Genomic DNA, 20,001 nt, shown 5'->3' with positions numbered 1-20,001 from the left:
ACACAGGCAAGGCAGATGTGAACACAATCTTTTTATTTTAAACCAGGGACATAAGAAGCAAGGAAAAAAATTGCACATTCACACTAAAATCCTCATCAGCCACACCAGGAATGATCCAAGTCTTCAGTTTGAGTTAAAACCCAGCCTCCCCCTGGCCACATACGGCAGCCCAGTCACATGGGTCTCTCCCAGCAGAGTCTGTGTGGTGGGGAAGGGACACAGCCTGGCTCCTTGCCCGGCTGGGCTCTTGGGACCTAAATAGGCCAGCTACTTTGGGGGCAGCACCAACAGCCAGTGCTGCCCAGGGTGCCCTCACCTTGTACCCTGCTCATCCCCCACCTCCCTCTGCCACATGGGTCTTGCTGGAGTTGATCTGAGCAAACCCCAGCCCCAGGCTCCCAGCTCCCTCGCCACGGAGCCACCGTCCTGCCTCAGGCCACTGCCAGCCCTGACGGCTGGGGAGCAAGCACCCTCCTGGCTCAGCACCCTGCCCGGGGCAGAGGGAGGAATCGCCAGGGGCAGCCCTTGTGCACTAACCCCTTTTCAACCCTTTTCTCAAACCCCAAGGACACGTTTGCCCAGGCTGATTCCTGCACAGGTCTGCCCTGCTCTAACAGCCTGCTGCACCCCCTCAGCTGTGCTGGTAGGGGAAGGCTAGAAACGCCCTGACAGCACCAGCAGCAGGTGCCTGCTGGCACATCCTCTGCCCCCACTCGCTAAGGGGCCATGTCCCCTCTGCACCGCACAGAACCCAGCCACCTGCCCTCCTTCCACCTGCTGGGAGAGACACCTTGTTCCTGGCAGACAAGAAAACCACTCGTCACCGTAAGGCGTAAGAGCTCCTGCTCCTCATCCTCAGAGAAATAAAAAAAAAAAGTTTAGTCACATCCACATACATCACATTTTAAAATTAAGATGTTGTTACAGGCCAGGAGGAGCGCACAGCGGCAGAGCCCACGGGATATAGCTGCCTTTCCCCAGCACAGCTAGCTCCTGTGGGCAGAGCCAGGGCACAGGCCAGCTCCTCACCAGGCTGCGACAGCACAGCTAAACACTACCAACAGCACTGCAGGGTCTGGCAACCTCACTGAACCAAGCTTGAAGGAATTCAAAGGCAATTCAGCTTAAATATAAAAATAAATTTTTATTTTGTTAAAAAACGTTTAAATATTTGTTTGCAATTTTTTTTTTCTTTTTTTTTTTTTTAATTTAGACTTCAGCAGACACACACACTCACACGGCTCGGAGAGTAAAAAACCCGGCAGCAAAGCACTCCTGGAAGTGGTGGGGAGCCCATGGGCAGGGGTGCCCATCCCTCGCCAGGGACAGAGTGGGGGGCAGCTCTTGGATGACCCCTGACTCTGGCAGTCTCTTCCCACAGGAGCTCCCAGGCAGGGGAAGGGCCCCACTCCTGGCTTGATGGGAACAAGGGAGGCAGCACCGTAGCTCCTAGGAGCTGGTAAAACCCGAAAGGAGGGGTATGAGCTAAAAACGAAAAACAATTTGGATTTGGGGAGGGGGGTGGAAACCCATCCGCTCTGGACTCCTTCCATTAGCGGCTCCAGAGCACCCCAAGGTGAGAGAGAGGGGAAGGGAAGGGAGAGACTGCCAGGGCTGGGGCCCCCACGCCTGGGGGTCCAGGCCCCATCCCCCCAACCCCTGCTGCCTGCCTTTCAGTCACGACAACGAAGGGACAACTCCCCCAGCACGAGCAGCCACGCAGTGATGCTACTGTCAACACCCAATTAGCTAGGGCGCGTCCCCCACAAAGGGACAGGTGCCCCACAAAAAAAAGAAACTCCAAACAGCAAATCCGGCATAACCAACATGCCGCCACACACACGGTTCAGTTCTTCCTCCAAACTCGATTCAACAAGCGCATTGAAACAGGAGCGCAAATAAAGCAAAACAGAGGGGGCTTTACACGAGCAGGGTGGGGGGAGTCCGCAGCCTGGCAGGGCTGCTCGGCAGCTGGGAGAGGGTGGAGGGACCCTCATCCCCAACCCATGCCTCCAGCCGAGGTCCCAGGCTACAGCACGTCCTCGGCTGGAGGTCTGATGGGAGATGTAAGTCACAGCAAGGGGGTCGTCACCCAGCTGCAGCTGGGTCAGTTGCCCATGGCACTGAGACGCCCAGGCCTGGCTGGCACTAACCCCGGCTCGTGTTCTGCAGGGACAGCAATGAAGCCAGAGGGAGTGTGTTCACCAGTCCATGGGATGAAACAATGGGGAAAGATTTCAGGACCTGGTGAAGACAGCATCCCTCAGCAGCCTGGAACGGCAGCCAGCAGGAACGCAGCATGTCTCCAGCCAGGCTCCGAGTGGAGACGTGCAGCTCTGCCAGCTGCTATGCCACAGGGGAGGGGGCTGACTGTCGGGGGGCTGGGGAGGAAAGCATGGGAACAGCTAGAAGAAGCAAATGGGGAAAAATTTACACGTTATGAAACATGGCAAAATAAAGTGAGGGAGGAAACGCTGCAGATATGTACAGAGGTTCATCCAGCCTTGGCTGTGAACCTGTTCAAGTAAGAAGAGTTTGGTTTATCCTGTCCCACCCCAGTCACTGCCACCCAGCATGGTCTCTGGCTGGCATCAGAGACAGGGAACCTGGCCCCATCACCACTGATCCCGCCACAGGGACGACTCTAGACCGGAGCCCCCCATGCGAGTGCAGGGGCTCCTCGTGCAGGCCGGCGGCAGGGGCCCAGCAGCACCAGAGGTTACTTTTTGCGGGTGTGCTGTCTCCGTGCCTGCAGCCGCTGGCGAGCGCCTGTCTTGGATCCTGCTCCGATGGAAAAGGCTGGGGTGGATGAACCTGGAAGCAGAAAGGTTACTCAGGTCTCTGCAGCCTCACTCAGAGCTGGCAGGGGGTGTATCATAATCCCTGTCCCGGGGGGAATGGAAGGTTTTGCAACCCCCAGAGCCCAGCAGGTACCACCCATGATGTCTTCCAGAGCACAGCCTGGCCCTTCCACCATCCCCAGCCCAAGGGGACAACATGACCCATCAGCTCTGCAAGGCCAAAGCACCAACTCCTTCCTTACCAAAGGAAGCGCCGACTCCTCCGAAGCCCGAGGCAGGAGCGCTAGGCGTCCCAAAGGAAAGGCTACTGCTTCCACTCCCCACTGCTCCTGGCACGGGCGTGCTTTGCCCGAAGGTGGGCGCAGGAGTTCCTGGAAAGCAATACGCCACTGTGAGCCGGGGTCGGCAAAGGAGGAAGAGCCTGGCCTTTGGGAGCTGGTGGCACCCACAGTAGGCACAGATCTCCCTCCAGGGGCTGAAGCACCACAGTTCCCCAGGACCAGTCTCTTCACCTGAGAAGCCCTTTTAATGCAAGAAGTTGCACCCTCATGGTAATCCCTGGGCTCTCCTGCCAGCAAGGCAGTACAGGAGGATTTGCAGGCCAGGGAGGAACAAGAGCCTCTGTCTTTCTAGATCAAGTGGTTGCTCAGCCTGTGGGTTTCAGCTCTGTGGGAGGTGAGACAGCCCAGCGAGGGTGCAAAGCAGTAGGGAAAACCTCAGAGAGCAAGCAAAAAGCGATTGCAATCACTGGCTGGCAGCGTTTCTACTCGCCAAGAAGCTCCAGATTGTTTTTAAGCATTGGCGAGACCTTGGCTTCTGCCAGGCACCTGGCTGGGCTCAGCACTCAGGCAAAGCCAGGGTGCATTCAGAGGGGCCAAGGAGCAGAATTTAAGGATTCCCCTCCATCACCGAGGGCTGGGGACCTGGATGAGTGACAGAAGCGCCTTCCCTTCACATGGCAAGGCTCTGCACAGCATGAGCATCAGCCCCTCTAGGGCTGCTGAGCCTGGGGAGCTCAGCAAGGTCCAAGCAGGAAAGCTGCTGCCTAAATCTAGCCCTGCCCTTCACCCCTGGAGAAAACCCATCTGCCCCGACTCACCTCCGAACACCGGCTTGTTGTTGGGCGTGCTGGACACAGTGAAGGCGAAGGGAGTGCTCTGATTCTGTGCACCCAGCGTGCTCTGCGTCAGGGAAGAGCCAAACGGCGCTGCCACCGGGGCTGCCCCGCTCTGCCCAGCCCCGAAGCTGAACCCCACGGCGGGGGAGCCGGTGCTCAGGGTGGGCGCGCTGATCCCAAAGGTGCTGGCAGAGGGGCCCGGCTGGGCAGTCACCCCAAAGGTGAAAGGAGAAGGGGTGGTGCCAAAGACAGCGGTGCCAGTGCTGCTGCTCGTGGTCTGCGTGGTGGAACCGAAGCTGGCGGTGGTGGAGGTGGCTGTCCCAAAAGAGAAGACCGACGTGGTGGTTCCAAACGCCACCTGAGTGCTGCTGGTGCCGAAGGAAACCTGGGTACTGGTTGTGCCAAAGGCTGGCTGAGCACTGCTGCCGAATGCCGGCTGAGCAGGGGACTGGGCCGCAGGGGTTCCAAAACTGAACGGGGGGCCAAAGGTGACGGGGCCAGCAGCGGGCTTGCTGGCAGGCGGCTGGCTCTCCGCAGCACCAGCACTGAAGGCGGGCTGACTTGCTGTGCCGGGATACAGTGGTGGCGGCTTCGCATTTGTGCTGAAGGAACTGCCAAAAGCTGAAACAGACGAGCCAAACGTCAACGTTGCTTGACCTGTGGTGGCTGGGGTAGAAGAGGTCAGCGTGGTGCCCCCAAATATGCTAAAGCCCACAGTGGTGGTAGGAGCTGTTGAGTTTGAAGGTGCTTGGCCAAAGGCAGGGCCTCCTGGGACACTGGTGGTGGCAGTGACCGTGGCTGGAGGTGGCTTTCCGAACTGGAACACAGGCCCTGGGGTGGCAAAGCTGGTTTCTGTGCTGGGAGCTGAGCTGGCTGGGCCCCCGAACAGGAAGGGCTGAGACGTGCTGGTGGACGTGGCAGCGGAGACGGTCAGGCTGGCAGTGGGGCCAGTGGAGGCGGGGGGGTTGAGTCCAAAGCTGAAGACAGGTTTAATAGTGGCATCTGTGGAAGAACTCTGCGTAGTGGCAGTCGTAGCTGCGGTGGTGAAGATGACGTTAGGGAGACCTGTGAATCCTGCCAGGGTAGTCGTGGAGGCTGCTGGCAGATCTGCAGCCAAGGCCGGCTGTGACGTTGGTTTGAAGGCAAAGGGAGAGGCCTTCGCTGGAGATGAAGCTGTGGTGACGCTGCCAAAGATAGGCTTGAACATGGTGGTGGTGGAGGATGTTGAGGAAGGGCCTGAGTTTGCAGACACGGTGACTGTGGTGGAGATGACAGCCGTACAGGGTGCTGTGCTCTCGCTTTTCGGCAAAGCACCAAAGATGGGTTTAAAGACAAGGGTCGTGGTGGGCACAGCAGTGGTCGTGGTGGGCACAGCAGTGGTCGTGGTGGGCACAGCAGTGGTCGTGGTGGGCACAGCAGCAGCTGCAGTCATTGCTGCCTGGCTGGCAGGTGGGGTGTTCAGCATCCCAAAAAGGATGCTTGGCTTCGGGAAGGAGGGAGGTTTGCTGGGGGTCTGGCCCAGCTCTGTCAACGCAGGAGGTGCCAGACTGCTGGGGGCCTGCACCCCCAAGGCAGCGGGGGCAGTAGGGGCAGGCGTGCTCAACACGGGCACAGGCTTGGTCTCAGCAGAGGTGGCAGGCAGAGAACTCGACTCCAGCGATACAGCAGGAGCAGGCAGCTGTGCAGCTGATGAAGGCGGCTGGGATGCTACCACAGCTCCAGTGGAGTCTGGAAAGGGGGAGAGTGCTTATTAAGCAACAGGGGGTCACTTACAGCCAGACAGCCCTTCTGCCAGGCACCCACCCCACTGCTGCAAAGGCTTGTGGAGCAGCACCTGCCCATACCAGACAGACCCAGCCCTCCATACTTACTGCAGCTCCCAACAGGTCCACGGGCTCAGCATCCCCAAACTTGCCACCCCCTCCACCCCAAGACATGCCTGCCAGCTCCGCTGCCAGCAGAGCATTTGAACAGGCAGTTTTGCCACCTGCCTCCCACAGAGGCAACACAGAACTCCCTCCGTGCCTGCCTTGCTCTGCCAAAGTCCCACTCTGCCAGCCCTCCTCCTCACCTGCTGGCGTGGGCACAGCCTGGCTGCTCTGCATCTTCTTCAGGCTGTCCAGGAGTGAGTTGGTGCTGGCCGGGGCAGGAGCTGTCGAGGCAGGCGCAGGCCCCGGGGACGTCACGGTGAACGCCAGTGGCCTGGACACAGGCGTAGTCTCTGCAGTGGTGCTGGGGTCCACATCTACTGGGAAGGAGCAAGAAATCAGGACCCACAACTCACTGTAGGGGACTACTCCTTAGCGGAGCTTCCCCAGTGGGTAGGGAAACTGCATGAACATCCCGCAGCTCTGGCCCTGGGGAACCTCACTCATCACCCTGGGGACTCTAGGGCACAAGCTCTCCTGAGTCTGAAGGCACCAAGAGCATTCCCAGACCCGAGTACCAGGCAGGACTGGCCCAGGAGCTTCCCCAGGCTGTGCTATGCAGACACCCCACTGCCCTGCCAGCCCTGGCCCTGGGTTTCTTCTCCTTGCTGTCCCCTCCACGTTCCCAGGCTGTCCTTACCAGCCTTATCCTCCAAGACTTTGTTGAACCACTGCAATGCTGCCGCCTTTTCTGCATCCAGGTCCTCTGACGTGATGGAGTAGCCCAGCTGAGGTGGTGGGGGCTGCCAAGAGAGAGCAGCAGCTTAGCTCCTTCTCAGGGAAGCCGGCAGAGCCTCTCTGAATGTGTGGTGAAGGCTGGCCGTCGCAAGACCCGTGAAGCAGGTGGTTCTGCCACAGCACGCTACCGCGGAGCTCCGATCCCCATTCATTTTGGCCCCCGGCTTGGCGCTGAGGGCACGGCAGGCCTTCCCCAGGCCATTACCTGGTCCGGCAGCAGGCAGCACAATCACGCACAGCCCACCAGACACTGGGGCTGGGGATAGCGTCACTTCCCACTCGGCCAAGGACGGGGCCTCCTTCCTGAGGGCAGGCAGGTCAGTCTCCCCCCAGCCCTGCAGAAATTGCAGTGAGCACATTCTATCGCCAGAGGAGGGCAAAAGGGGCTGCGAGACAGCGACGTACCAGCGCCAGCTGGTCCCCCCGGCGAGACGACAGCAACTGGATCTTTCGCTTGCGCTTCCCGCTGCTCCCCGACATGGATGGTGGGCTCAGGGAATTCTGCTTCTTCCGCACTGGCGTCTCCACCACTACAGAAGGAGACAAGTCAGGACCAGCTCCAGGCAGAGGAGGCGTTTGGCTTGTACCAACAGGGCTGTCCCTTCTGACTCCTCTCTGGATGACCCATCTCAGAGGGCAGAGACAGGGGCATGGCTTCAAGCTGAGAACAAGGCTGCGATGCCCTGGAAAAGCAGCTGGCCGCAAAACATCCCAGGGCAGTCTGTTACAAGAGCCCGCTGGGGCAGTGGCCCCTTCCCACCTCCACATATGGTCCCTCGCACACTGCCTACCCAAACTACAAACCACGCAAATTGCATGAGCCACATCTAGCGCTATGCCACAGGACCCTATCTGAGATGGGCACAAAGGATTTACTCTCCATTTTAGCTGAGGAAGCATTGGAATAAGCTCAGCCTGGAATTTGATCAGGGTGCTACTTGTACCACAGCAGATCTTGCCCCAAGGCTGACACCTGGACCCATGCTGGCTTGGGGGCTGGTGTTCCCCCTTGCAAGCCAGCTCCCAGGCATCTGCTAGCACACCAACACTGTCAGCACCCCTTGCTTATCACCTGGAAATCCTTTAAGGCAGTTGCTGAGGCCAGCAGAAGTGCCACCGCCTTGGGACCAGCACGTTCCTAGTCTCCAGGTGACAGCTCAAGCCAATCCCACCTGCGGACTTCAGCTACCTCCTGTCCTGCTGCTTGCTCACACTGGTGGCCCATCCAACCCGGGCACAGAGCTGGGGCCCACCTACGCTCACCTTTCTCTGTCTGCAGCTCCTTGTCTGATTTCACTGGAGTGGAAGTGTTGGAGCGATGCAACTCCTCTTCCCTGCACAAGTGGGAGAGAGCCAGTTAGGGTCAACCCCAGGCTTAGCCCTGTCCCCAGGGAGCAGGACAAGACCGAAGGCACTAAGGACTCCCACCAGCACCCCTGGTGTGTTTCTTTGCCTCCGCCAAACAACAGACTTCAGGACAACAGCCTTGCCCTCACCACACCAGCCTGACAGCAGCTCCAGGCAGAGGAGCTGCTCCCCTCTCCAGCACCCCAGCTTGGTCAGGCTGCTGAGCCTGAGCACCCTCCACAGGACAAGTCAGCCTCAGGGCGGCAGCTGGGGGTCCCAGATGGAAGCTGCTGCCCCTTGCAGGTCCCTGGCTTGGACCCACCCTATTGCCAGGGCAGGTGGTTATGTCAGTTTTAGTTCTGACATAAGCTCAGGTCCTTCTCTGAGCCAGGAGAGAGGAGAACAAGGGCCTGTGCTCCGAGGCAGGCGCTAAAATATAACCCCTACTGCAGCTCCTGTTAGTTGATTTTGAGGAGATGGCAAAAATCAGGGCCTGTCTCTTCCCAACATTTTGGCAAACAGCAACCCAGGCCATGCCAATGCCACAAGGCAACGTCACCTCTGCAGCAACCTGAGCCCTTAAATCTCTAACCTGGCCTGGGAGCAGGGCAGGGATGGTGCATCTCAGCGCTGCTGCCAGGACCACAGTGTAACAAGGCGGCAGGGATGCCAATTGACACGAGGGGGTTTCCACACCAGTGGGTGACCCAGCAGCCACGTCTCAGAAAGGGGCCTGGACTGTCCTGGCTCCAGTGGAAGTGACTGCTCTCTTCCTGGCTGGCATCAACGAGCAGGTGCTCACTGAGCGAGCGGCTAGTTACCTGGCTTTCTTGAGAGGCCACTCTGGTGTCTGGGAGCGGGAGGACGCTGGGCTGGACAGTGGGGACATGCTCACACCACTTCTCTTCCACAGCTGGAACACAGAGAGAGACCAGCAGTAACTCAGTACGGGGGCTGTCAGGGAGCACAGCCTCCAATCCTCCTGCTTGCCCACAGATTAAATCCCATCTCCCAGGTCCGTGGCTAACAAGTCCAGAACCTCTTTTGCTTCAACATCGCTTAACTCCCTTCCACGTTCCGTGGAATGCAAAGTCTGGCCAGCCCAAAGTGAATCCGCTCTGGGAGCAAGCGGCCTCCAGGCTCGTTACAGCCTGGTTGAGAGGATGGGGAAGGAGAATGCTGATGGCCAGATGCCAGCTCTTACCTTTGTATGGCACAGACAGAGGCTGCCTGGCTGCCGCAAACACCCTCACATGCACAGGGCTGCTCTGGCAGGTACAGGCCACCTCCTCACCAGGAGCTCAGAGCGGATGGATCCCACCTCAAGGATTTTAGACTAGCCCCAGCTGGAGGAAACCTTTCCCTACCAATATATCCTGCAAGAAACCTTTCCCCACGCAGACTGCAGAGTTCTGTTAGGCATGGCTACGGCCCACTGTCACATCTGCAAGCCTGACCCAGGATGTAAGCAGTGTTTTATTAAAGGTCAGCAGCTGCTGAGGGGACCTGGGTCAAAGTGGGAGTGCACAGCTCCAATACGTCCTGACTACAGCTGAAAAGGTGGCAGCAAAGTGACTTTTTTTTTTTTTCCTTTCACCTGGATCTATCTACCCTAGCAGACTGGCCAAGGCTGAGTAGGGAGGGGAAAAAAAGCCTCCTTCTTGCGTCGATGTAGAACAAGCACTAAAGCAGGACAGCTCAGCCTGGGGACTCCTCCAGCTTTGCGCACTGAAGGATAAGTAACATCGCTGCCTGCTGCTGCCAGCCTGGCAGCCTGCCTAACCCAGGAGGAGGTGAAACTGCCTGGCTGAGCTGCGCTGGAGACTCCCTGCAGTGCTCACTGCCAGGCACCCAGCGACATTGCTCTCTTCTTATGAGCCCAGGGTGTGAGTTACATGGGGTGATCCCAGAGGAGGGTTGAGCCACTGCACTGGGCTCTGGCGCTGCCTTCGGCAGGCTGTTTCCTACCTGTGAGAGGCCCCGGCTGGAGCTGTAGGAGCTGGCGATGGCATTGCGGATGGAGCTGGGGATCCCGCCAGCATATGTATTGTTGAGGGAACTCATGGAAGAGGTGCGTGACCTCTTGTTTGAGCAGTCATCCAGGCAGTACGAGACAAGGCCCCTCTTCAGAGAGCCAGGCCTAAAGGAGGTTAAAGATTTTGTGAGCTCCGCACCACTCTGCCTACAGGTACTTTAAATGCAGGGTGGGTGGAGGAAAGCAACCCCGCTCTCTCACAGTGCAGGGCTTGGAAAGAGGCCTCAACAGCAGCACTGCCCTTATGGCCACTGGCCTGTGCTCAGGGTGACAGACTGAAGGCACAGCCACAGCCTCTCTTGCTCTCCCGCGAAGCAAAAGTCAAGCACCTCTTCCAGAGCCCACAGGCTTTCAGACCCCCCCCTCCCAGCTCACAGCAGGTGCTTTAGGCCGGATGGGCACTTACTTGGGTATGAGAGAGGCAGGGGCACCATTGGCTACCAGAGGCTCAAACGCCGACTGCCCACTTCCCGTGCTATCGTGGCGCCTGCGGGAGAGAGGGCAGAAGCCTGAGGTAGTGTGGAGGCAACAGAGACGGGGCTGCCCTCCCAGCTTTGGGAAAAGACCCCTTCCAGGCAGGCTCAGCACTGAGAAAGCACAAACCTTGCTTTTTTCTTGTCACCCAACACCTAAGGACAGAGGTTTTCCCTATCCTGCTGTGGATTTTCTCTCCACCTGGTCCTGTCCTCACTGACCCCTCAACTCGAGCTGCCTCCTCCCAAGCACCAGCAGCTCCTCTAGATGCCTGCTGGGCAGAGTAGTTTTGATGTAATGAAATCTTTGCTCAGATCCATTATTCTAAGCCAATACATTTCAGAGAGTCTCAGCAGGTTGTTTCTGGAATGGATCTGAGCTCCAAAACTCAGATCTCCTACCTCTTCCTAGTCAGTGCCCCAGACTGTTTGAGTCAGAAACTGAATACCCCTTCCCACAATGATTTGGTGAAGACCTGAAGTCTAAAAGTCTTAAAGCAAACCCTGCTGTGAAGCAGAGCTGGAGGTGTATGATCAGCCCTGTCACTTAGCCCAAGCGCTTCCCTCGAGCTCAAGCACGCTGACCCCGTTGCACAGGCAATCCAGCGCTCTCCAGCTGACACAGGCTCCTTTCTGCCCTCAAAGGTCACGTGATTTTCTGCCTACAAGCATTCTTCATGCTTGCCAGGATTTAATGCCCTCAAAATTGGCTTTCATGGCAGAGCTGGGTATTGGCATGTTAAAAAAAACAGAATTAAGAAAAAAACCAAGCCGATCCTGTCTGTGCACCCATCCTGTTGTCATCCTGCTCAGCTCTAGTGGGGCTCAGACTCACCAAGCTGAGGTAAAAGTTGAAAGGTAGAGGGAAATCCAGTGATGGAGGAGAGGAGGGCATGCCCTGCTGCAGCAGGAAGGCAGCTGGTGGCTTCCTGCAAACTGCCGCTAATCCCGCTGCGCTCTCAGAGCCACTCTAGCAGCAGCCTCAGCACAGCACGCAGGACAATGTGCCTGGGCACTGCCCAAGCCACTCTTCTGTTGTCTCTCAGCTCCCCTGCTTAAGCCCAGGCAGGCAGCCCGGGCATGTGAGGGGCAGCGGGGCACGAGGCAAATGGCCTCCACATACACAACTGGAAGAATGAAAAAGAGGAGGAGAAAGAAGAACAGCGAGGCAGTGCTGTGCCCAGGTAGTTAGAAAGGTTCTGGCAGACCTTGGCACCCAGGATTTATGCCTTGTCCTTCTCGGAGCACTAGCAAAGACACCGCACCCTCATTTCTTGGAGCTGGAAATCGCTGACCTTGACTAACGAAAGCAGAAGATAGTCTCTCGTTTACCCTCATGTTTTTACCTCCTTTTGCTAGCTAGAGTGCACAATGGAAGCATGCAGATCTTTTAAAGCATGATGCTTCCAGTTGGGGCTGTACAACTTGGGGATCCTGTCTCTCCTGGGAGCCTGGGGCTGACTGAAGAATAGAGATGATAAGCCTATGGCAGATACCAGCATTTCACACCAAGTTTCCCTGGTCTGCAAACCCCTGCGATGACAGAGGCCACCCTCCCTGCCAGGGAGCCCTGCCAGGCTTCCCCAATCCACACCCCAGCCTCTACCAACACCAGCAATGCCAGGGAACACGCTTGACCCACAAGCTTGCCCAGACAAAAACCTAAACCACATCCCTTTGATCTCAAGGACAAAAAGAACTCTCGGAGGACTTTCCAACACAGCCCAGAAGGCTGGGTGATCGGGTGTGCTTCCTCTCTGCAGTTCAATTCCCACAGGACTTTTCCAACCCAGACTCCTGGTCACACCGGGTCCAGCGCGCTCTAGGACACATTCCATTTGTCACCACTGAAGCGCCAGTGTCACTTACGACCTTCCCAACACGTAGGCAGTGACCTGGACTGCTGGCTTATTACCTTCTCTTGCTCTCCTGATCGTTCCCAAAAGCCTGGTCCTCCTCCTCCTCCTCCTCCTGCTCCACAGCCCTCTTCCTGCTCTCCTTGATGGCATTCAGCACAGTCTCTTTTGCACATGGGTCCAGGCTGCTGTTGGCCGGGAAGGCCATGCGTGAGACCAGCTGCTCCAAGCTGTGAGGCAAAGCAAGGCAAAGCGTTAGGCAAGCTGGGATCCCCAGAGTGGGATCCCCCCACCCAGTGCCCTGGCTGCTTCCACGGAATCGGGGAGAGGGCTCTCCTGTGCAGCCTCTCCCGAAGGTTCGGATCGCCCAATCCTCCCCACAGGGCAGCAAGGCTTGGGATGGGGATGGAGCGGTCACCGCTAGCCGGGAGCAGTGTGCTGTCCCCAGGGGACTGCTCTGGGCAGTGGGACCAGCTGAGGGCCAGGTAACTGGTTTCTCCCGGGTCAGCCCAGTCAAGGGTTAGTTCCTCGGGCGCTGCCCGCCCGTGAGGCGAGGCCGAAGCGGGGCCCAGTCCCCACTCCTGTACTCACGCTAGGGAGCGGGTCAGGCCGGCGTCCGGCCGGGCGATCCTCACGGTGACGGGGCTGCGGAGTGGGCCGGCCCGGCGAGCCCAGGGCGCGCTCCTGGGCGAGCAGCCCTCCCAGCGGGCGGCGGGCAGGCCGACCGGCATGGCGCTTCGGGTCTGCGGCAGCGGGTACCGGCGGCGCGGAGCCTGCGGCGGGCAGTGAGGGGCGGCCGGCGGGGCCCTGCGGGGACAGAAGGGTCAGCGCCGCCGGGGCGCGGGGCTTCCCCCGGCCGGCCGGCCTTCCACCCCCACGCCCCGCTTACCCGAGGCGGCACGGCGGGGCCCTCGCGGGCCGGCCCTCGCGGGCGGCCGGGCCCCCGTTGGCGGCAGCTTTGCCGGGCGGGCGCGGCGCGGGCGGGCCGGGCCGCATCGCGCACCAGGCCCCCGCCGCGCCCAACGCCGCCGCGCCCAGCAGCGCGCCCCGCAGCAGTAACAGGCAGGCCAGGGCCAGGGCCAGGGCCAGGGCCAGGGCCGCCGCCGCCGCACCCCGCCGCCCCCAGCGCCCCGCGCCCGGCCCACCCCCCGCCATCGCCGCCGAGCCGCGCCGCACCGAGCCGCCCGCCAGCCGCGGCCGCCCGGCATGCACTGCGCGGGGCGGGGTGGGCGCCGGGGCGGGGCTTGCCCGGGGCGGGCGGGGCCAGACCCTTCCGGCGCCCCGCCCCGCCCCCGGGTCCCCGCCCGCGGGTCCCCGTCCCCGCCGCGGTGACCCCTCCCCCTTCCCGCTCCCGATCCGCGTGTGACCCCGTTCGGACCCCCGTGTCCTCCCATCCCCCCAGCCCGACCGCTGTGTCCCCCACCTCCGCCCCCATAGCCCCGTCCCAGCCCGCGTGCCCGCGCCCCCACCCTGACCCTCGGGTCTTCCCCCCCCCGACCGCGGTGTCCTCCTGTCCACAGCCCCCCCGGTCCCACCCTGACGACCATGTCTCCCCCCACCCAGATTCCCCTTTCCCCATCCCCACTCCAAAACCAGCGTCCTCGTTGCCATCCCGATCCCCGCGTACCCCCTCTCCCCATCTCCATGTCCCCGTCTTGTCCCCTACAGCCCCCCCGCACCCTTCCAGCCTCTGTGTCTCCCCTGTCTCAGCCCTTACAGTCACCCGCGTGTCCCCGCACGTCCCCATCCCTGACCCAACGCCGCAGGCACTCGTGGGCCCGCAGCCTCAGTCTGGCACCTGCCTGTCCCCGGTCCCCAGCGGGTGCAGGGGCAGCTCCCTGTGTGGCCAGCCCCTGTACCCCCTGCCCCGGCTGAAGGGTGCCACCACCAGCAGCCTGCTCCGCAAGGCAGGGCTGGGGACCGTGGGAAGGACATTCTGGCTGGCTGCGCCACTGGGTCCCCAGGGGACACGGCTATCCAGGGGAGTGCTGCCCACCCTGCTGCCTGCCAGCTGCCTGCAGCTTCTGCAGCCCTGCTGTGTCCTGCAGAGCAGGGGACCATGGCAGGGACCCTGCAGAACACAGCTGTGGGGACAGACCACAGCTGCAGGGACAGGCTGTCACGGGGCCTCCTGCAGCCCAGGGTGGGAGGGCACCCCGGGAGCATGATGTCCTGCTGCAGCGTCACACCTGAGGGGGGACATTCCCCTGAGCATCTCCCTGTCCATGGCCCCCATAGGCCATCCAGCAGCAGGACCCCCATGAGATGGCCCTGCCAGGGTGACCCTGCAGCACAGCTGGGAAGGGCAGGGTGCTCTGCACACACCCCCCCCTCCCCCACTGCAGCGTCACCAAAGGGACTGGGGTGGTGGGGAGGCTAAAGCCACCCCTGCTCCTCAGGGCTGAGCAGCGACCAGGTCCTGGTCCCCTCCCAAGGAACAACAGATGATGTGCAGGGTGGCCCTGGGGACAGAGCCAGGAGGGGGACATCATCACCAGTACATCACCCGGGTCACCTCAACAGCACCTCCCCAAGTTATTTTTTGCAGGGGGCTGAGCACAGCCGTGGGACCCCCACGGTGACACAGCCCAGCTGCCAACCACCCCGGAGCCGGCAGGGCTGGGCTGAAGGCTTTATTGAAAAATTGAAAACACACAATGTAGTAATTATTATCATACAATGAAAAAAAAAAAACAACCAACCCAACCTGCAGTGGAAGGGAACCCCTGCCATCCCCATTGCCAGCCGCCAGCACCGGGGACCGTGTGGGGGACGCTTGCCCCCCGCCAGCACCCAACCGAGATACAAAAAGAAGGAGAAGTGGTTTCAGCTGAGCGGTGCCGCTGTCCCCGAGCCCCTGCCGCCACCGCGACCCCCTTGCCGCCACCTGGCCCTGACCCAGCCTGGAGGCCTGAGGTAGTTGGGTGTACCCTGCACAGGTGAGACCCCCCCTACCCAAAAGAGCAGGGAGGGTTTGGGGGCTCCTCGTGTCCTGCAGGAACGGGATGGTTGGTATTGCATCCAGAGGGGAGCCGGTGCAGGTCAGGGTACGACCGTGGCAGGGTGCGGGGAGTCAGGGGGAGCCCCAAGGTCCCCAAGGGGTCCCCAGCACGCTGGGGGCACAGAGTGGGTGTGTTGGCAGCAGGGCTGGCTGGGGGATGCGGGGACACCAGGTCCCTGCATGGTGGATGGTTGCGCTCTCCTGCGCATAGCGGGTGGCAGCCCTGAGGCCATGGTGATGGCCTGGCCGGGCATGGGAGTGCAGGAGGGTCCCACTGCTCCGACTGCCAGCCAAGGGCTGATGGAGATCACTGGGAAAGCACGCAGTGATAGCCCAGCCACTCTGGGCAATGCCACCACTTCCTAAAGGGAGAAAGGCCAAATCCTGCACCCCCAGCATCCTGAGGGGGCTGGTCTGGCTGTCTTCCCCCCCGGAAGCGGCAGCTGCCTGAAGGCAGGGTGCAGGCAGCGATGCTGCCAGGCTGGCAAGGACACCCTGGCCCTGCAAGGGGCACCGGCAGGACCATGGGAGTGGCCGTGGGGGACAGGGACATTGCTGAGCAGGCTGATGCCACTGTCCCTGCTGCAGCAAGATGAGGTGGGGGGCCGGAGCTGGCAGACACCCCCCTGCCCTCCCAGCCCCCTGCTCCAAGGCACAAAGGTTCCCCGGCCAGAGCCAGCTCCACAGCTGCCCCTGCCCATGGCATTGCCAGCACCGATCCCCCATGCACCAAAGAGGGTGGCGAGGACGCAGGGGTGGCACCAGCCCAGAGAGAGCGGGCATGGGGAGCTGCTCACTCTGGCTTCAGCGTGCTCTGGTGTTGGGGCACCTCGACTGCCCCCCAAAGACTGTGCTGCTGCTCTAGAGCCACGCCCCATCCCCAGGAGCTGGTGGCTTGTGTGGTGGCACCACAGTTGCCCAAACCCGTGCCCAGCACCTTGCAGAGGGTTTATTGCTGGCATGAACACAGTGATCTGTCAGGGCAGGGCAGCCCAGCTCCGGGGCTGGGGGGGCATTTTTGGGACCCAGGATGGGGGGACAAGACCTCAAGGAAGCATCCCTCCTGCTGTCCGCCCCACTCCCTCCTCACCGCCGGCTGCTCCCAGTTCTGCTGCCGGCACCCTGGTCTCACCAGCTGGGCTGTCCCATGGGAACGCTCCCCCCCGCCCTGCAGTGGCCAAAGGCACTCAGTGCCCCTGCCGGAGGGGGGAGCACACCTAGCACCAAGCCCAGCAGCACCCCAAAAGCTGGCTCCCGACCCAGCAGCACCCCTGGGGCCCCTGGCACCACAGCAGGCTCCTTTGCAGGGGGGGATGTTCGTGCCGAGCCAGAGACCGGGTTAAGGCTGGAGAAGCAGCGAGAGGCAAAAGCAACCTGAATGCTCTCGCTCAGCCAGAGCCGGCTCAAAGAGTTCCAAAAATCTGTGCAAAAACAAAACTAAAGGGTTAAAGACCCCCCTGGAGACCCCCCCCCCTCAACCCCAAGCAGCTCTAATAAATACACGTGCGGTTTGCAGCTGGCGTCAGGCCGGCGAGCCCTTGCTCCCGGCCCCGGGGTCTCGCCAGGCGGCTCTTGGTGCTCCGGCGCTGGAGGCGGCTCTTGGCAGAGGGGATGCGGAGGACGTGTGCTTCGGGGTGGCTTTTGCACCAGTTTATTGTGGATCTTCCCAAAAGGCTGCACCGAGCTGGGTCGCAGCCCGCCGTGGGGGTGTCCCCCGAGGGCTGCCTCCACCACAGGTGTTAATCTGCAGCTGGAGGAGGGAGAGAGGGTAAGGAGGTGTGGAGCAACACAGTGCCCCCTCAGCATCCCTCTGCCCAATCCCTTTGGGATCCCAGAGCTTTGCAGGACGGCAGAGCCCCAGTAGCACCCAAGCACACTGCCCAGGGGCGATGCGGGTCCCACAGGCTCTGGCACAGATCAGCGGCCCTGTGGCTTTGCCCACATGTGCCAACTATCCCTGGGTTCCAGCTGGAGCAGAACCCACGCCTGCCTGCTCACTGCCTGGATTGCAGGCAGGGTTTCCCCATCCTGCCCCACTCCTTCCCGGTGCAGCTTCCCAGCGGGAGCAGGACTGGGATCCACTCACCGTCCTCCTCCCAGCCCTCTGCCACTCCTGCCAGCTCATAGTGCTTCTTGCGCAGCTCCCCCAGCTTCTGCCGCTCCTTCTGCAGCTGGTTTTCCAGCTCCAGCACCCGTACCTGAATGACATCATGCATGCCATGGTCACCCTGTGCCCTGGCACAGCACCTGGGTTCTCCAGCTGGCACAGAGCCATGCTGGGCTGGCCACCCCCCTCTCAAACCCGCTATCTCCCTGCTATCGAGCTCAAAGACCACCGAGGTACATCCCACAAGTGCTCTGATGGCAAGTGATCCTGTGGAGGGGATCGAGTTCAGGTGGGCGCTGCCTGTGCAGGCAGGTGAAGACAGAGCGACCCATGTGGACACCCAGGGAAGAGGAATTCCCTGGGGATGCCCCGTGCCAGGTGGAGGTGGGTGCTGCGGGGCAGCCCAGCAGGCACGCAGGAGCAGGGGGAGGTCATGGGTTGTTGCGCTGTGATGGGGACAGTGTCAGGGAAGGCTCGAGGACTAACTGCAACGCGGCTCCTGGGCAAACCCATCTGTTGCCTTCATATCTTGGGCTTTCCCCATGAGCTGGTGCTGCCTGGGGTCGGGCAGCCAGGCAGGGTGCCCCCACCCACCTCTCCCCCAGCCCAGGCAGCCTCTCGTTAGCCCAAGCGAGGCACCAGCGGATGTGTTTCCTAAAACATGGAAGAACCTCCTACCTGTGAGTCCATCTCCTGCCGCTTGATCTGGGTGAGCGTCATGCTGGAGAAGTCCATGCTGTCTGTGGAGAAAGACACCACCAGTCCCCCTCCAGCTCCACTTCCCTGCTCAGAACCCCCGGCAGCTCCCATGCCACTGGCAGGGTCTGCCACTGTGGGATACGCAGACAGCGAGCAAGGGGCAGCCACAGGCAGAGACCACCGGGGCACAGCCAACTGAAGACGGCGAGCATGAAGAGCAGAGGTTTCGGGGCAGGTCTATGCTCCTGCAGCCCCACACTTACCTTTCTCCTCCACCTGCGACTTCCCAGCCTTGGTGGAGGCCACCACGCCAGCCGTGGCCTGGTTGACGCTCCGGGAGGCTTGTTGGAGCTTGCAAAGGTTAGCACTGTCTTTGTCTGCCTTCACCTGCCAGGGCAGCAAGGAGGGGTGCGCTTAGGCCCTGCTGGGCGAGCAGACCACCCCTATGGTTTGGGGTGACCACGTGGTGCCCCAGGGTCACCCCAAACCACGGCCAGGGGAGCAGCCTTGCTGCTTCCTGCTCGGGGACAGAGCATCTCTCCCAGAGCCAAGTGCAGGCAGTGGTGGGGGGAGCTGCCAGGTGATGCAAGCAGCGGCAGAGGAGCCTCCCGAGATGCTGGGCTCCTACCTTGGAGGCTGCTACCAGCTGGGCAGTGCTAGCCGCGATCTCCCGGGAACAGACCATCAGCTCCTCGAATGTCCCCTTGCCTTGCACCACCAGGTCAGCAGCGTCGCTGTGGGAGGGCAGAGAGGGGCTGGGGCATCCTCCTGCCACCCCCATCCCCTCCCTGTGGGGACAGCAGGACCCTGCCATCCTCTCCCCCCTCCAGTCACAGTGGCACTTACACCATGACGGTGGCACCCCAGCCCACAGCCTTGGAGGCAGAGATGAGACCCTCGGTCCAGCGGGAATTCTTGGCGTAAAACTCCTTGGGGGATGCCGCGCCCTGCCGTTGAGAAAGGCATGTGGTCACATGTTGGGGACAGGGGGGTGGCAGGGCCTGGGACCCCCAAACCCTGGCTCTCGGGGGAACTGAGTAAGTCAGGGTTTCATTCAGGATGTGTGTGGGAGCTGGGGAGACACTGAACTTGGGGGGTGAAGGGGTGCCCAACGTGGGAAGGGAGATCAGGGACCTCCGTGACACCCTGGGGACTGCAGCCGGGGTGAGACACTGGACTGGGGCAGGAGCTCCCGGCAGCTGGCGTTGATGCCCCAACAGGCCAAGGCTCGGAGAAGCACGTCCCCAGCAAGTGTGCGGTGACCCTTAGCTGGCCAAGCACCTGCTGCCCCATGCCCTGCCCACACCCCTGCCCTGTATCCCAGTCCCCGGCTCACCCGTCCACTCTCCACGATCTCTCTCTGGAGGTCCTTTGAGGCCAGGACCAGGACGTGGATGGCCTGCATGAGGCCTGTGCAGGAGCCCAGGATCCTGCAAGACAAACCCCACTGAGCCACACTTGTGGGGGAGGGAGACCCCAGGGCCGTGGTGCAGCCGCTCTGCCTGTGGCAGCAGGCCCCATCCTGCCTGCCCATCTCTCTCCAGCGCCCCAGCCACCACTCACCTCTCATTCACTTCCAATTTGACCCCGGTGTCACCAGCCCGTGCCTTGCTCAGCATCTCCTGGTAGAGGGGGGAGAGGCAGCACTGAACCCCGTGCGCCGTCCTGGCCTTGTGCCGGTGGTCCCGGCAGGCACAGCGCCCATTGGTGCCTCTCAGCAAGTGGCAACCCTCACCTCTATGCGGGCAGCCGCTGTTTCGATGGCTGCCGCTGTTGCTGCCATCTCCTTGTCCACCAGGTCACCCAGCTCCTCCTGCTTAACGTCCAGCCCTCTGGGCCGCAGCTCCTAGGGATGTGATGGGACAAAAGGGACCGTCCAGGGGTGGCACAGCTCCTGCG

At 61.1% G+C, this 20,001-nt stretch overlaps 2 protein-coding genes across 5 annotated transcripts in view; both read right to left on the bottom strand.

Moving 5' to 3' along the window:
* Positions 1-18: 18 nt before the first annotated feature.
* On the bottom strand, positions 19-13,503 carry POM121C (POM121 transmembrane nucleoporin C). Its single transcript, XM_052803176.1, is given in 14 exon segments — positions 19-2,814; positions 3,044-3,172; positions 3,901-5,646; positions 5,990-6,163; positions 6,487-6,589; positions 6,990-7,114; positions 7,848-7,918; positions 8,753-8,844; positions 9,900-10,071; positions 10,373-10,453; positions 12,355-12,525; positions 12,887-13,102; positions 13,185-13,452; positions 13,455-13,503. Coding segments are annotated over 14 exon segments (3,492 nt in total). The 3' UTR covers positions 19-2,719.
* A 3,263-nt stretch (positions 13,504-16,766) lies between these two features.
* HIP1 (huntingtin interacting protein 1) overlaps positions 16,767-20,001 on the bottom strand; it is a 50,279-nt gene continuing 47,044 nt past the window's right edge. For 3 of the 4 annotated variants that reach the window (XM_052803352.1, XM_052803354.1, XM_052803355.1), the window contains 9 exons: positions 19,838-19,948; positions 19,666-19,724; positions 19,439-19,532; positions 18,949-19,049; positions 18,731-18,836; positions 18,366-18,489; positions 18,082-18,143; positions 17,383-17,494; positions 16,767-17,046 (listed from right to left, as the gene is read on the bottom strand). In XM_052803352.1, the coding sequence (XP_052659312.1) occupies positions 17,036-17,046; positions 17,383-17,494; positions 18,082-18,143; positions 18,366-18,489; positions 18,731-18,836; positions 18,949-19,049; positions 19,439-19,532; positions 19,666-19,724; positions 19,838-19,948 (780 nt within the window). In that variant the 3' untranslated portion in view covers positions 16,767-17,035. The remainder of the gene's footprint in view (positions 17,047-17,382; positions 17,495-18,081; positions 18,144-18,365; positions 18,490-18,730; positions 18,837-18,948; positions 19,050-19,438; positions 19,533-19,665; positions 19,725-19,837; positions 19,949-20,001) is intronic. The other variant, XM_052803353.1, reaches the window with a different exon arrangement.

Source organism: Harpia harpyja, chromosome 12, assembly GCF_026419915.1.
Source record: "Harpia harpyja isolate bHarHar1 chromosome 12, bHarHar1 primary haplotype, whole genome shotgun sequence".
NCBI classification, from domain to species: domain Eukaryota; kingdom Metazoa; phylum Chordata; class Aves; order Accipitriformes; family Accipitridae; genus Harpia; species Harpia harpyja.
The sequence above is the reverse complement of the archived record's forward strand: the minus strand, read 5'-3'. Positions and strand labels throughout refer to the sequence as shown.